Source organism: Chelonia mydas, chromosome 16 (genome assembly GCF_015237465.2).
Source record: "Chelonia mydas isolate rCheMyd1 chromosome 16, rCheMyd1.pri.v2, whole genome shotgun sequence".
Taxonomy (NCBI): Eukaryota; Metazoa; Chordata; order Testudines; family Cheloniidae; genus Chelonia; species Chelonia mydas.
Genome location: NC_057857.1, coordinates 6,727,193 through 6,742,986, shown reverse-complemented (window position 1 = coordinate 6,742,986; position 15,794 = coordinate 6,727,193). Strand labels below are relative to the sequence as shown.

At 51.1% G+C, this 15,794-nt stretch overlaps 1 protein-coding gene across 14 annotated transcripts in view; it reads right to left on the bottom strand.

Moving 5' to 3' along the window:
* The window catches only part of EHMT1 (euchromatic histone lysine methyltransferase 1), a 167,701-nt gene that overhangs the window by 51,161 nt on the left and 100,746 nt on the right, over positions 1–15,794 (bottom strand). For all 14 annotated transcript variants that reach the window (XR_005222440.2, XM_037879299.2, XM_037879303.2 and 11 more), the window contains 4 exons: positions 6,740–6,917; positions 3,630–3,766; positions 2,468–2,656; positions 1,587–1,667 (listed from right to left, as the gene is read on the bottom strand). Coding sequence is in view for 13 of the 14 variants with exons in the window: in XM_037879299.2 (XP_037735227.1) it covers positions 1,587–1,667; positions 2,468–2,656; positions 3,630–3,766; positions 6,740–6,917 (585 nt within the window). In the remaining variant the exon portion in view is untranslated. The remainder of the gene's footprint in view (positions 1–1,586; positions 1,668–2,467; positions 2,657–3,629; positions 3,767–6,739; positions 6,918–15,794) is intronic.

Below are 15,794 nucleotides of genomic sequence, written 5' to 3'. Positions count from 1 at the left end.
GACAAACAGAGGCTAAGGACAGTGCATGCTTCGCTTTCAACATACTTTTCTAGGGCAAGGTACTGGGTATACACACAGACTAAACATAGTCACTACAGAGAGAGATCACCCAGTACTCTGGAGGCCAGTCTCATCAGTGACAAATCCAGGTTGATTTATTGCTTAATGTATGTAATATGTTTATACAATATACTCCAGGGTGAGTGTTCAAAACAGTCATTAAAACTGGGAGTTGGGCATCCAAATCTCTTAGGCAGCCTTGAAAATCTAAGCCTCTAAGTCCATGTTCAAATTTAAACTGACATCCCATTAATGGACCAACCCAACTTCCACTTCAGTCAATGAAGAGGTTTCAGATCTACATTGTCTTCCTCCTCAAAATACTCTGTATCATGCTCTACCCTCGCACTGGAACCACTCAGAAAATATCTGGTACTGAGCCCTTGCTCTCCAAGGCAGGTTCAGACTCATATTGACCAACGAGAGGAGTAAGGTACAGAGCCAAGCGCTCTCTGCTGACTACACTGTGCTCCAGATGTTTAACTATAGGGACTCTTAGTCAAATGTTTCTGACACTCATTCTTTCCTGATGGCTCATTGAGAGAGCAGTGGTTACTCAGACAGCCAGGATCCAAACCGTAAAGGGCTTTACAGATTAAAATCCAACACTGTGAATTGTCCTAGAAGGGATAATGAGATACATCAAGGAACTGCACAGGAAAAGTTATTCAGGAAGCCAGAACCAAACCAATGCCAGGGCGCATTGCTACTGACCAGGATCTGACCTTCCCTTCCTGCTCCAACTTAACAGAAACTATGCTTGTTGCAATTTCTTCCACCTTCAACCTTCTGCTCAGCCAGATAAACTGATTATGCAAATAACTGAGGCTAAAGATTTTCGTAAGTGACTAGTGATTCTGAATGCCTTAAAAGGGAGCCTGATTTTCAGAGGGGGTAGAGGCAGGTCAGCACTGTGTGAAAACCAAGTTCCCGTGAGACATCTCACAGCGGGCACCCAAAAAGCGAGAACATTTGGACACTGTAAAAAGGTGCAATTGTCTCCCCATTTTGCTTGAGTCAGGTGACTGTGTGTGTTGTTTATAAGCCTAAATCTCTATTCTCTGAGGTGTTCTATGGCTCAAAGGGCCCAGTGAGTGCTGGGGCCATGGATTAATGGATGAACTCAACAGTGTTCTGAAAAGGTGGGTTCAATTTCAGCTCATTTAAAAAAAAATTGTTATAGACTCCTTACAACTGCCGGGTCTGTATCTAAGGAAGAACTTAAGAGGAACCAATCAACTATTTCCATTAACATTAAACGTAAGAAGAAACTAGTCAGCACCTTGTTGAAAACAGCGAACAAGCAAAAGCCCTTTAGTGAGCATCAGAAGGCAACTGGTTCTATCGCAGATCATGGACATTATGGAAAATATAGCAACCGTGTGGGTGGTTCCATTGGGTTTCAGACAGTGACTCTGTCACACTGGCAGGGAACCAGGGTGCTTCTCCCTTTCTATGCTCTGCCTGAGAGAAAGATATTGCGATAGGGCAAAGATCGAAAAGAAACATCTCGCAGCCTAGCTTACCAAGTCGGATTCATCTCCATCTTCCTCCTCCTCCCCAGATTCTCCAGACTCTTGTTCCTCCTCAGATTCACCGTCTTCCATCTGTAGTCAGCATTCCCCCAAGAAGAGAAAGAGTCGGCCATGTCAGCTATTTCAAACCAAAGCACCTTCCTCATCATGCAACCATAGGGCTTCTGTCACCAAGCCCCACCCATGCTCTAGCCAGAGCATGAACTAACAGAACTCACTTCCCAAAGCAAGAACCCCTCATCTGTTAACTCACAGCACGGGCACGTGTACTGGGGCAGGATTGGAAGCTCCACTTCCACCACAAAGAAAAGTTTTGCTACCCAGCATGAGGGTCATAACCTTCGCGGCTTCCCAGAAGCAGGGCCAGCTTCATGTCTTTGCCATCTATTACAGAAAGATCCAGCCACTCAGGAGGGGTGATAAGAAAGGACAGGGTGACGTTTGGTGCATCTGATTTTTACTGCTTCAGATATAAACCCTCATGCTTCAGGATATAAAACAGCCTATAACTGAAGAGGATTAGGAAGAAACTTGCTCTTTGGTAAGTAAATTTTATGACTGTCTGCAATGGGGTTTCTGCTTCTATTCCTCAAGCCTCTGGTTCTGGTCCCTGTCCCGAGGCTATGAGACGAAACGATACTGTATGGCAATGCCCCAATTCCAAAATTCCTACAGCAGGCAAGGAGGAGAAGTAGCAGATCACCAGAGGCCTCTGCTCCCAAAGCCCTGCTCTCTGCCACCTCAAGTGCTATGTCCTAGAAACTTCCTCACTTCATGCTGTGAATGTTGGTTCCTCTCTTTCTCTGTCCTGTCCCCATGCACAAAAATCCTCCTTCAGCTCTTTCACAGTCACTTGAACGGCACCCAAATACCTGTCTGGCACTGTCGGCATCAGACGAGCCCTCCTTAGGGATCCTGTTGTCCTGGGAGGGAGATGCAGCGGGCTGTTCAGCTCCACGTTCGTCTTCCTCTTCCAGGTCGTCAGAGTCTTCCTCTCCAGAGTCCACCTCTGTGCTCTCCCCATTCATGTGCGGGCTGATGCCAATTAGGTCCTTTTCACCCTGATACATACCCAAGTACGTAAACCAGGAAGGCCGCAACAACCCATGCTACTGGCCCACTGCATCTAACCACAGATTCACATCATCTTCTTTGTGCCAGGCCACCTGCTATGGATTGAGCATAGGACGAGTTCTCCCTCTGAACCCAGTAAGGCTGCTAATGCACCTGGACAGAGACTCTGCTACAAGCAACCAGCTCTATCAACCTGGAGGACGAGACGCCAATGGGAGTAAAGTGGGCTCTCGTGGCAGTACAGAGCATTAATGGCAGGGTCACTGGCCAGCCCTGTTCCTTACTAGTAGCAATCATGAGTAAAGACTGACCAGTTAACTGAAAGCATCTAATTTATTTCACAAAGGGACAGTTCTGCTGTGTCATCTCAAGGACCATGGGAGGGTTCCCCTACAAGGAAAAGAAGTTCTGACACCCAGGCTGGGATTTTCAGCTCTCACTGAATTTAATGGTAAAACTTCCCTTGCTTGAACTGCAGTGGGAGCACAGTTAGGCCAGGTCTGAATCCCACCTTTCAAAATCACCTGCCTTTTTCACCTTGCAATCTCAAGCACTAACACGAGGGATGACTCTCCTGAGGGCTCCAAGGCAGAAACATTTGTCAGGGTCACCTTGAGAAATCCCCGGTTCCAAGAAAATCACAGAGAAATGGGAAGCAAAAAAAAAATCAGAAAGGGATTGTTTTCATTTGTTCAAGGTCTCTTGCCTCATGGCACCTGAGAAGACTCCCCGTAACTGCCCATTTGCAGAACTTCCCCAGCCACCAGCCTTAGAAGGGCAGGAAATTGTTACAGTGAGAATACAGTTTCAGGGAATGAGTTACAGATCTACAATGAGCTGCCATATTTGCAAGCCTGCACATGGGGCTGGTCTCCCAGTGCAGAATACACATGGAGGAAAGAGTCAAGCGCTTTATTCCCCCCACAAGCACGTCAGTGGCAGGTCTGGCTCAGCCCTTACCTTGGCACCAGCAGTGGAATGAGTTATGCTCTTAAACATCTCAATCATCGTTCTCTGTTTTAACACTTTGGTCTTTTTCTTGGGAACCAGGCTATAGGTTCCCATTCTCCGCTTTTTCTTCCGAGACACTGCAGCAGCTGGAGGGGGGAATGAAACACAAAAGCAGATTCAGGATGGGAAGGAGAAAGAGTGGAAAGCAGAAGAGAGGTCATTCAAGTGCTTAAAAAATGAGGTTACGGGCAGAGAAGCAACACAGAGCACAAACATAAAGGCTTCTGGAACCCACTGCTCCACTTACAAGTCAACCAAAAAAAGTCTGCGTGCAGCACACATGTGTTTCCGTCAAAGCCACAAGCTCAGCCTACGTTCTGAAATTCCCCTGCCCCACCCCCAATTCTTTCTGCTCCTTACATCAGCACCTGCAATACAGATTCTCCCTCTCAGAACTTAGCAGGCAGTTTTGCTGATGATGCAGGAGGCAGAATAGCATCCAGCTTGCTCTCAGAGCCTACAGGAGTAATAACATATGTTTTAACCAGCAAAGTGATGAAGAATAACTTGAGAACACACAGGGAGCAGAGATATTGAATACGGAGATGGTGGTTATTTAACTTCACTTTAAACCTTGCGCCAAAGTTTCAGTTCTCTTCCTTAAACTCCTCTATTCAACCCTTAATTTTGTTAGCCTCCCTCTAGCCCTCCAGACAAATCACAGATCACACCTCAATGCCTGATGTTGTCTTGGGAGAATACATGTCACATGCATATTTGGTTCCGGCTCTTGAAGAATAATGTAAGCCCAGGGAAGGGCTATCCCAGGAGTCAACCTTATTGCTCTCTTGTTGTGAAGTCTCAGTTCCTTTAGAACATTCCCTTGCATCTGATCTTACTTTAAAAGTTTCACTTAAAGGATGTTAAACAGGCTTCTCTTTAAAAGAGATGTGTTAATACAAGTTATTGTTACTACAAAGCTACACTTCATAATAAGCAGAAACCAGTAGTAAACTACCATCAGAATCCTACGAAATTGTATATTAACAGCTATAGCAATCCCAAACAAAGCCTTCGGTGTAGCAATATCCCTTGTGACAACTGAAGGGCTACAAATTTGTCTATTGTAAACAGCTTCACCCAAGAGTGTGAGTAAATGAAATGTCTGCCCATGACTGCCTTCAGCACCCAAGGGAAGGTGGGGGATTGTGATGGAAGGCACAGGTGCCATGCCCTCTACATACTCAGTGAAGCAGAACACCAAAGCTACAACAAACGGTCAATATCTGAACACCGAGGCTCAAGAAACTAGTTTACACTGGGATTTTCACTCACCCGCTCCATTCTCAAACTCTTGATCTCTCGACCCTTCTAAAACTCCACCTGGCTTCTACTGCAGCCCTCCATAAACACTACAGCCAGCAGAGCTGACGTCCTCCCAATGAGGACTCAGAAACTGTGTTAGTTACACAGAACTCCCATGGACGGGGAGACAGCTTCAACAAAGACTGCAGGCCTAGGCCCTGAGCTATCCAAAGGCTGCAGGCTAGCACATGGTCTGTGGGAGGCAGACAGCCTTACAAGTCCTGGCAGTCTTCCTCAGTCCAAACTCCAAGAGGAGTCAATGGGAATTTGGGGTGTGAAAGGAGTGCTTTCTAATTATTGATCTTAGATGCTCAAGGAGCTTTGGTTCTTTGGGATTAGGCCTTGAAATTTCAAGCTGACCTGTGCTGTGACATATCCCTATAACTACTGTAAGTTCCACAAATCCACAAATAGTACAAACCGGCAGCTGTAAAAGAAGAAGGAGGATGGGATTTTCAAAAGCATCGAAGTGATGTAGAAGCACAAGTCATTGCAAAAAGTCAATGGGACGTGTGCACCAAAAGTGACTTGGGAGCACCCGAAAATCTTCACCCTAAATGTAAAACTGATAAGGCAACTAGATAAACACTCTGGGCCAGATCCTGCTCTCAAACACTGGTGTAAACGGGGAGTAACCCCACTGAAATCAACCGAGTTTAATACTGGGAGTAACAGAACATATTCTGGCTCTAAGCAGGCTACTATCAAATATATTTTTCCAGCTTGGTTTAATTTAGTCTTTTTAGGCCCCACCTTCCCCCTCAAAATCAACTGACTGTGGCCAAATCATGTTACAACATGGTTTATTCTCCCAAGTGCAGACATAAAAACATATGGTACAACTACGTAAGACCCATGTCTCGGCCTAGGTGGTGAGATTCAGTGTTGTACCTCTAAGGAGCACAGCACAGAACTTGTAGCTCTGGGAAGAGGCGCTAAAGCAGCTTTAAGGAACCTTTATGTTCTCCCGATGCTGGGGTTCCCCCGGTGACCGGGGAGGCCTCCAGAATAACTCAGACACCTTATGGGCTGCAGCCCTGCCCAGAATCTCTAGTGTTGTACATTCCTGCCCCCAATGCGCTCCTTACGCCGGGGTTCCAAACGGGTCCTGGGATGACAGCTCTACTGCTGGCTTCTGCAATGCTTGCACTGGAGGAAAATCGCCTCCAACGGGATACACTGCTTGTAGGACCTCATTTAGTCTGCTCAAGCTCTTGTGTTTCTCTTAAAGGGGCTGGCGCATAAAGGGGCATGGATCTCCCACTCCATAGCGAACTAGGGAAAAACCATGGTTCTCTAACATGATTTTAACATACAATAGTTTTTTCTGCCTACACTGCCCAGAATAAGTGATATTTGCTCATATTCTTGATTAAATACGTATCTGTCATGTAGGTAGGGCCCAAAGGTACAGGAGGCGTCTATGCTAGCCTCCCTCTCCCCCCCACACCAAAAATTCCCCATCACTGTTGTTCCACTCGTGCTAGCGAAAGCAAGCTGCTGGCGTTTTAACAAACACACCTCACAGCAGGTCACGGCAACACGGTGGTTAATACAACGGCAACTGCCCGGGTCTGATCCACATTGGCACTTCCGCTGGGGCGAGCAACAGAGGGGAACTTTAGGGGCAAAAGACAGCGGAGACAAGGCCACAGCAGAGCAACTTTTAGCCCCCCGCAGCCTGACAGTGTCTCGACCCAAACACAATAAAAGGGGATTTTTTTATTATTATTATTTGGCTCTGTCCTTTTTACCTGTCTGTGATTTTGTGGTGGCCACATAGCTCTGGTTCTGAGGTAGTGACTGATGAAAGCCTGGGAAAGGGGGCAACGGTGGGGGTTTGCCAAACTCCAAGACGTTTTTGTTGCCTTCCTCCTTGGATTCTTTTTGATCTCTGGTGTCTCTCGCTTCTTTGGGGTCTTTACTTGCATGCTGGAAAACAGAGATTAAAATGAGCCTCTGCATCCGGGTCAAAGGTTGCGAATTACATTCAAAAGGAAAAAGCGCACAGGTGCGCGCACACACACACACACTCTCTCTCTCTCTCTCTCCCTGCCTCCAGTTTGAAGAGGGATGTCTACATTCAAAGCAGAAGCAAACAGACCCAGGCATTTATCCGACTGCTTTCCCCTCCCTCACCAATTTCCTCCACAGAACATTTCTTTGCCTAATCCCTGCAGCACTCTAACAGCCCACTGCGCCTCCACTCATTGAGTACGGCTCCCTTTGAAGGCATCTAGGGGGGAAAGACTGATCCAAAGCATGTGTAAATAATGGAAAGCAGCAGATGCTATTTACACAGGCCTTTGGTCACCCCTGGAAGAGAGGAGTTAATGCAACAGCTCTGCCTGCTCCCTGACACACATCTGTAATGAGGTCCGCATGTGGGAGGGTGGATGGGCAGAGGCAACACAGTCTTCCAGAGAAGCAGTCTACTATGGTTTACAGCACTGCGTGCAACACTGGAAGAAGATTGTTCTGTGGTTTTACAGCGTCTAGCACTGTTCCGGTCCACGATTGAGGCCCCTCGGTGCTATCTAATAAAGGCAGTAAACAACAACACGGAGGGGGGAAAGAAGGAGTTTCATTGTTTTTCATGACATGGAGATGCAAACCAAAGGCTTGGATAAAGCTTGTCTAGTAGCTACAGCAGAGACTGAGCGCCAGGATTCCTAGGGCGTAATTCCCTGTTGCCTTGCTCCTTGGGCCCTCATTTACACCAGCACAGAGTGGGCGTAGAATGCGACCATTTTGATGCGGTAGCATTTTACGCTGGCCTTGGTCTGCTCAATATTGGCCCATTCAAACTTCTCTGTGCCCCTGCTAACCCAGCCGACAAGGGGGTTAGATACCAAATGGGCCTCAGGGGGGAAGTAGGTTGTGAAGCCCAAGGTTCTTTGATGAACGGTGCTACAGAAATCCTAAAGCACTGTTATAAGATCACAAGCTTTGGGATGACAATGTTTTGATGCTGCTCCATTTGGGAGTGGGAGGCTTCTGGTACAGGAGCTCTGGACCAAGAGCTAAAATGCCCAAACAGAAAAAGGAAGCCAGACAAGGAAGACTTTTTTAAGCCCCCATCAGCCTAGGATCAGGGACCCATTCTCAGATGCTGCTTTCAAGTAACATGACCTTGAGAAAAAAAGGGAGAAATGATGGATTCCTCTAATCACAGCTCTGCCAAGGGAGCATTGCTGGCAGAAAAGAAGAAACTGGTCACAGATTTCAAGGCCAAAAGGGGTCATTAAGATCAAGTCTGACCTGCATGAAACAGGCCACCGAATTCCCCCTAATTTCCACAATCAAGCCCAGAACAGCTGGTTGAGCACAACACATCTTTTCGAAAACTAGCGAGTCTTGATTTACAGACTCCGAGCGATGGAGAAGCCACCACATTCCTTGGTAAGTTGTTCCAGTGGTTCATGACCCTCACTGTTAAGAAAAAAATGGTTACTTACCTTCTCGTAACTGTTGTTCTTTGAGATGTGTTGTTCACGTCCATTCCACATTAGGTGTGCGCACGTTGCATGCCCGAGCGTCGGAAACTTTTCCCCTTAGCGGCTCCCAGTGGGTCCCCCCGAGGGGCACCACTGTGCCGTGCATGTATACCCCTGCTGCCCGACACCCTCCGGTTCCTATTTGCTGGCGACTCCAACAGAGGGGTAGGAGGGTGGGTGGTGGAATGGACGTGAACAACACATCTCGAAGAATAACAGTTACGAGAAGGTAAGTAACCGTTTTTTCTTCTTTGAGTGCTTGTTCACATCCATTCAACATTAGGTGAATCACAAGCTTACCTCTGGAGGAGGGTAGGAGTCACGGAACAACTGATTGGAGGACCAGGTGTGCACCAAGGACCAGGTGGCTGCTCTGCAGACCTCCTGGATCAGGACCTGTGCCAGGAAAGCAGTGGAAGTCGCTTGCGCCCTGGTTGAGTGGGCCATGACCGCCGGGGCCGGAACACCTGTGAGCTCATAGCACGCTCGGATGTAGGTTGTTATCCAAGACGAGATCTGCTGCGCTGACACCGGGAGGCCTTTCATCCTCTAGGCTACAGCCACAAACAGCTGCGCAGATTTACGAAAGGGTTTGGTGCGCTCCAAAGAGAATGCCAGCGCTCGACGGACATCCAGGGTGTGTAGGCTGTGATGACTCGGGTCCATATGGGGTTTTGGAAAAAACACCGGCAGACAAATGTCCTGGCCCAAATGGAATTGCGAGACCACCTTAGGGAGGAACTTGGGGTGCGGTCGGAGCTGCACCTTGTGAAAAACTGTATATGGTGGCTCAGAGGTGAGAGCCCTCAGCTCGGACACCCTTCTGGCTGAGGTAATGGCCACCAGAAATGCCACCTTCCAGGAAAGGTGGAGGAGGGAGCAGGTAGCGAGGGGCTTGAAAGGAGGTCCCATGAGTTTAGAGAGGACCAAGTTAAGGTTCCAAGGAGGGACTGGGGGGCGTGAGTACAGAAACATCCTCTCCAATCCTTTAAGGAACCGTCCCACCATTGGGTGGGAAAACACCGAGCCCCCCGTAAACCCCGGATGGAAGGCGGAGATGGCTGCCAGGCGCACTCTGAGTGAGGACAGGGCCAGCCCCTGCTGCTTGAGGTGCAGAAGACACTCGAGAATGGCTTGCACCGGGGCCTGGCACGGCTGCACCTTTCGGGGCTCGCACCAACAGGAGAACATTTTCCACTTGGCCATATAGGTAGCCCTGGTGGAGGGTTTCCTATTGAAAAGCAGAATCTGCTGCACAGGAAGGGAGCACTGGCTCTCCAAGGCGTTTAGCCACAGAGCTTCCACGCCGTCAGGTGTAGTGACTGCAGGTCGGGGTGGAGAAGCCGCCCACCGTCCTGCGTGATGAGGTCCCGGTGTAGGGGCAGGACTACCGGGGCCTCCACTGACAGCTCTAGGAGCGTTGTGTACCAGTGCTGGCGGGGCCACGCCGGGGCGATGAGGACCACCACCGCCCTGTCCCTGCGTACCTTGAGCAGGACCTTGTGTACCAAGAGGAGCGGGGAAAACGCATACATCAAGCCCCCTCCCCACAGGATCGCAAACGCGTCTGCGACTGAGCCCGGGCCGTGGCCCTGGAATGAGCAGAACCACGGGCACTGGGCGTTGTCCCTGGTGGCAAACAAGTCTACCCGGGGAAACCCCCACCTGCGGAAGAGCGAAAGCACGACGTCCGCTCTGAGCATCCACTCGTGCATGCGATACAACCTGCTGAGGTAGTCCACCAGTTCATTTCGCACCCCTGGGAGACATGACGCCTCGAGGAGAATGGCGTGGGCTATACAAAAGTCCCAGAGGAGGAGAGCCTCGCAACAGAGCAGCGAGAAATGGGCCCCGCCCTGCTTGTTTATATAAAACATGGCAGTAGTGTTGTCCGTCAGAACTGTCACACTGTGACCACTCAGAGTGGCGTGAAAGGTCTGGCAGGCTGGACGAACCACCCTGAGCTCCTTCACATTGACATGGAGCGACCGCTCTGCTCCGGACCACAAGCCCTGAGTCCTGAGGTCCCCCAGGTGAGCCCCCCATCCGTGGTCTGACACGTCCGCCACCAGCGTCAGGTCTGGCTGTGGGGTGGCAAAGGGGATGCCTTCGCAAACCACAGGCTGGGTCTGCCACCACCGCAGGGAGTCCAGCACGTCCCTTGGGGCTGTCACTACCAAGTCCAGGGGGTCCCTGCCTGGGCGGTACACCCGAGCGAGCCACGCCTGCAGCGTCCCGAGTCTCAGTCTGGCCTGCCTGACCAGGTGCGTGCATGCTGCCATGTGGCCCAGCAGCCGCAGGCAGCACCTGGCCACTGTCGTTGGAAACTGGCGCAGGGAGGCCACCGCTTGCTGGATAGCCCGGAATCGGGATACTGGAAGGCTTGCCCTGGACTGCAGCACGTCCAGGAGCTCCCCTATGAATTCCACTCTCTGCGTGGGCACGAGAGTGGACTTGGGGACGTTGACCAGGAGCCCCAGCTCACGGAACAATCTCAGGGCCACCTCCACATAGCCCCGCACTTCTGCTTTGGATCGACCCATCAGGAGCAAGCCTCCACCCGTCACCAGCCTCCCGGATCCAGGAAAGGGATGATGGTGCCCAAAGAGACCATGTGGAACTGGGCCTTGACCAGGAACTTGTTGAGCCCGCGCAGGTCTAAAATGGGACAAAGGCCCCCTTTGGCCTTGGGGATGAGGAAGTACCGGGAGTAGAAACCTTTCCCCCTTAGGCCGTGCGGCACCACCCCTACCGCCCCCGCCTCCAGCAGCGAGCGAACCGCCTTCTCTAGGAGATGCTCATGAGAGGGGTCCCTGAAGAGGGACGAGGAAGGGGGGGTGGGAGGGAGGGAGCGAAGAGAATTGCAGCGAGTACCTGTTCTGTACCGTGCGTAAGACCCAACGGTCCGACGTAATGCTGGACCACGCACGGGAGAAATGGGTCAGGCGGTTCAGGAAACAAGGGGACGGATCCGGTGACTGGTCTGGTACGCTGTCCTCGAGCGCACCTTCAAAAGCCTGGCTTAGTGCCCGGCTGGGATTTGTGCAGACCTTGGTTCCGGCCCGGTGCATTATTGTTATTATTGCGCCATCGCCTGTTATCCCTGCCTCGCCTACGGTAAGGCTCATGCCTATGACGAGGCTGGTACTGTCGCTGAGGGGGAGGCTGCGGCTTAAAGGGCTTCCTCTGCGTCACCGGGGTGTGCATACCCAGAGACTTAAGCGTAGCCCTCGAGTCCCTGAGGCAATGCAGCCTTGCGTCTGTCTGGTCCAAAAAGAGTCCGGACCCTTCAAAGGGGAGGTCCTGGAGTGTGCTCTGGACCTCAGGCGGCAGGCCTGACTCCTGCAGCCACGCCGAGCGCCTCATGACCATCCCCGACGCAACTGTTCTGGCTGCCACATCTGCTGAATCCAGGGAGGCCGGGAGAGAGGTCTTAGCCACTGTCTTGCCCTCGTCCACCAGGGCCGTAAACTCCTGTTGGGAACCTTGCGGGAGGTTGTCTTTAAACTTCCCCACCGCTGCCCAGGAGTTAAAATTATGCCTGTTGAGGATGGCCTGCTGGTTCGCAATCCTCAACTGAAGGCCCCCCGACGAGTACACCTTTCTGCCAAAAAGGTCCAGGGGTTTTGCCTCCTTGGCCTTAGGTGCCAGGACCTGTTGACCATGGCGTTCCCTTTCATTCACCGCCGAGACCACCAAGGAGCACGGACTTGGGTGCAAAATAGGAATTCGTAGCCCTTTGACCGGGCGAAGTACTTGCACTCCACACCCTTGGCTGTTGGAGCACTGGAGGCAGGGGTCTGCCGTATAGTCCTATAATTCGATTGGATGGTCTTAATGAGCGGGAGCGCTATTCTAGATGGACCTTCGGGGCTCAAAATATCCACCATGGGGTCCTCCTGCTCAACCATCTCCTCGGCCTGCAGCCCCAGGTTCTGGGCGACCCTACGCAGTAGTTCCTGGTGGGCTCTGGGGTCTATGGGTGGAGGGCCGGACACCGCTGTTCCCACCACCGCCTCATCCGGGCATGACAAGGAGGTTAGCAGCTGCTCAATCCCCTCTGGCTGGTCCTCCTGCTCCCCTTCTCCCACGGGACGGGCCTCTGGCTCGGGCTGGGGTGGGAGACCTCGGGATGGCACCGGACTCAGTGCTCGTCTCTCTGGTTACCCTGGGGGGATGCTGGAGGCCTGGATACTGTGGCTTCCTGCGCCAGCGGGCGTCGGTGCGGGGACCAGGACCACTGCACCGAATAACTCGCCCTGGACGGGGCCCCTTGGCACTGTTGATAGGCCGAAGGAGTCCAGAAGGGCCAATGACCTGGTGCCCCCCATTGGGGGTGCCACCCCGTCTGAGGGTCCTTGCTGTCCGGAGCACAGCGTGTGTGACTGTAATGGCCGGAGTTGGTGCCAGACTGCGGCGACGCCGACCGCGAAGGCCACGGTGGTGCCAAAGATCTGTGCCGGCGGGAGGTCGATGAGCGGCTCCTAACGGAACGGGAGCGAGACCAGTACCGATATCCACGGGACCGGGATCTGGACCGGCGCCGGCATTCTCGGGACTGGGACCGGCGCCTGTGGGAGTCCTCCGGCGAGGGCTGTCTCGACCTCTCCAGGTGCCGGTCTCTAATTGGTGCCGGGGATTGTGCCTCATCCATAACTTCCTTGCTCCGATCCACTCCCGGTACCGCGACTTCCTTCTGAGCCGCGGGTAACTGGGAGTCCGCAGACGCGGAACTCGACCGGGACCAACTCCCGGGGTGGTGCCGGGACAGAGTCCTCGAACGGCACACCATTGCCAGCTTACCCCTCGATGGCAGCCGTGGCATGGGTGCCGGGAGGATTCTCCCTGTACAGGAGGGGGCTCGTCGCTGATAGCTCAATGAGGTCCTTTGCCGCCTCAAAGGTGCCAGGCGTGGAGGGCTGATCCATTAAGTCCCCGACCCCATTGTCCGCGCTGAGCTCACTTAGACGTGGGCTCGGTGGGACTTGTGGCGCTGGAGCCGCCGGTACCGGTACAGCGGCCTTTCCACTCTTATCGGCGCTCGGGGCCTTGGAAGGCGCCGGCCTCCTATGCGGGGAACGTCCACGCCTTCCTTTTGGCTGCGCCATGGGCCGCACCGGGGAGGACGAGCGGTGCCAGGGCCTAGTCTGGCTCTGTGGGGCCAACAACTTTCAGTGTTTAGCCGGTCCCGGGTCTCCCGACGGCTCTGGAGCACTACGCACCGAGGAAGCCGGAGCCGGCGTTGGGCGCTTCGGGCCGGTGGCTGTAATGCGGCTTCCATCAACAACTGCTTTAAACTAAAGACTCTTTCTTTCTTTGTTCTTGGCTTGAATGCCTTGCAAATCTTGCACAGCTCAGTTTGATGTTCTTCCCCCAGGCAAAATGTAGACACGAGCCGTGGGGGGTGACTAACTGGCATAGGCTTGCGGCACGTGGCACAAGCCTTAAACCTGTGGGCCTGGGGCATGCCCCGCAGCCCGGGGCGGGTGCTGGAAGCCTCCAAGCACCTAATCACTTAAGTGTCCACAACAAAGTGTATGCGAACTGACTGATAACAGCTATCTATAAGAGAAAGGCTAAGGGACTGCTCTCACACAAGAGAGAGAGGTTGTTCCAACGCCCCACAGACGATAAGAAGGAACTGGAGGGGGTTGGGCGGCAGGGGTATATACGCACGGCGCAGTGGTGCCACTCGGGGGGCACCACAGGGAGCCGCTAAGGGAAAAAGTTTCTGACGCTCGTGCACGCAACGCGTGCACACCTAATGTGGAATGGACGTGAACAAGCACTCGAAGAAGAATTAGAGGTTGTGTCTTTCTCTGCTCGATTAAACAACCCTCCAGCACCAGAAATTTTTTCCTGGTGTAGATACGCACAGCACATGATCAAGTCACCTCTTCATGTTATCTCTGGATAAATTACATGGATAAATTAAATTAAATGTAAGAAGCTCAAGTTTTCAAAACCTCAAATCATTCTTGTGGGTGGCCCTTTCCAAATTTTCTACATCCTTTTTAAATTGTGAATACCAGAATATAAGTCTTCCAATATTAGTCTCAGCAATGCCATATATGTCTGCTCAATATTCCCCATTTATACATCCAAGGATCATGTAAACCCTATTAGCCACAGCATCACACTGAAAGCTTGTATCAGTTGGTTATCTACCTTGGCTCCTAAATCCTTTGAAGAATCATTGTCTTCCAGAATACAGTCTCCCATCTGGTAAATATGTCCTATATTCTTTGTCCCTAAATGTATGACCTTGCACTGGGCTGCAGTCAAACGTACCTTCATCTGGATGGATGGATGGATGGACTGAAAACATTGAGAATTGTCAACTAGATCACAGAAGTATGGAGGCAAGAGTTTGCCAGGACCAACACAAAAAATTAATTAAAAAGAAATATGCTATTAGCTTTGTTTTCCTGTAATTACAATAGAGAAGTAACTAAGGCATCTCAGTTACTGCTGCATGGTAGCTGTTGGCAAATAGCGACTTTTAATGTCAATCCCACAGAATAATGTGAAAACTGAATTAGGTCTTGTAAGATTTGAATTACTGTAACTCCAGTGGTAGGGAACTCCCTGAACCTACTATCTGGAGACACATACCTCAATACTAAACAGACAGAAAGCATTTAACTGGAGCAATGTTACTGGTTCTCTCTTGGGAAGCCTGACTAGATAGAAGATTTTAGCAGCCCCAGTGAGGACAATCCTGGATATAAAACATTAGGTTAACAAGGATCAGCAAAGAAATGAAAGCATGAACAATTTTCTCTCTCTTCCCCAAACTCGGCCAGACGATGGGAGAAGAGAAAAGCAGAAGAAATAAGACATTGCCCTTCCTTGTTCATGCCACGAAACTCGTGCTTTCTGCAAGATCATTATACATGTTCTATGGATAATTCCACTTGGAACTTTTCCATTTCTAATTGCTATAAATTCTATTCGTTCCTCTGGTGCAATCCCTGGAAACCAGTGTGGAATTGTACCCTACAGCAGTTTCTTGTGCTCTGTCCTGTCCAATCATAAATGTTTCCAGAGGAGACTTTCACAGCCCACCTCATCTTGCCATGGAGTTTCTCCTGACAGTCAACCTAAAATGTCCTTAGTCTTATCTAGCAGTCCCAGAGCTGGCTCAAGCAACACTATTCAATTGCACCCTTCACTGCCATGCAAATGCTCTAGCATGCAACTGCCACTCTGCACTTGACCGGAATTGCTCTGCCAAAACAGATGAGTTGCAAGTGTCTGCACTATTCCGATCTTCTCTCTTGCCCACATGCATCTCTCAGCTGGGAATCTT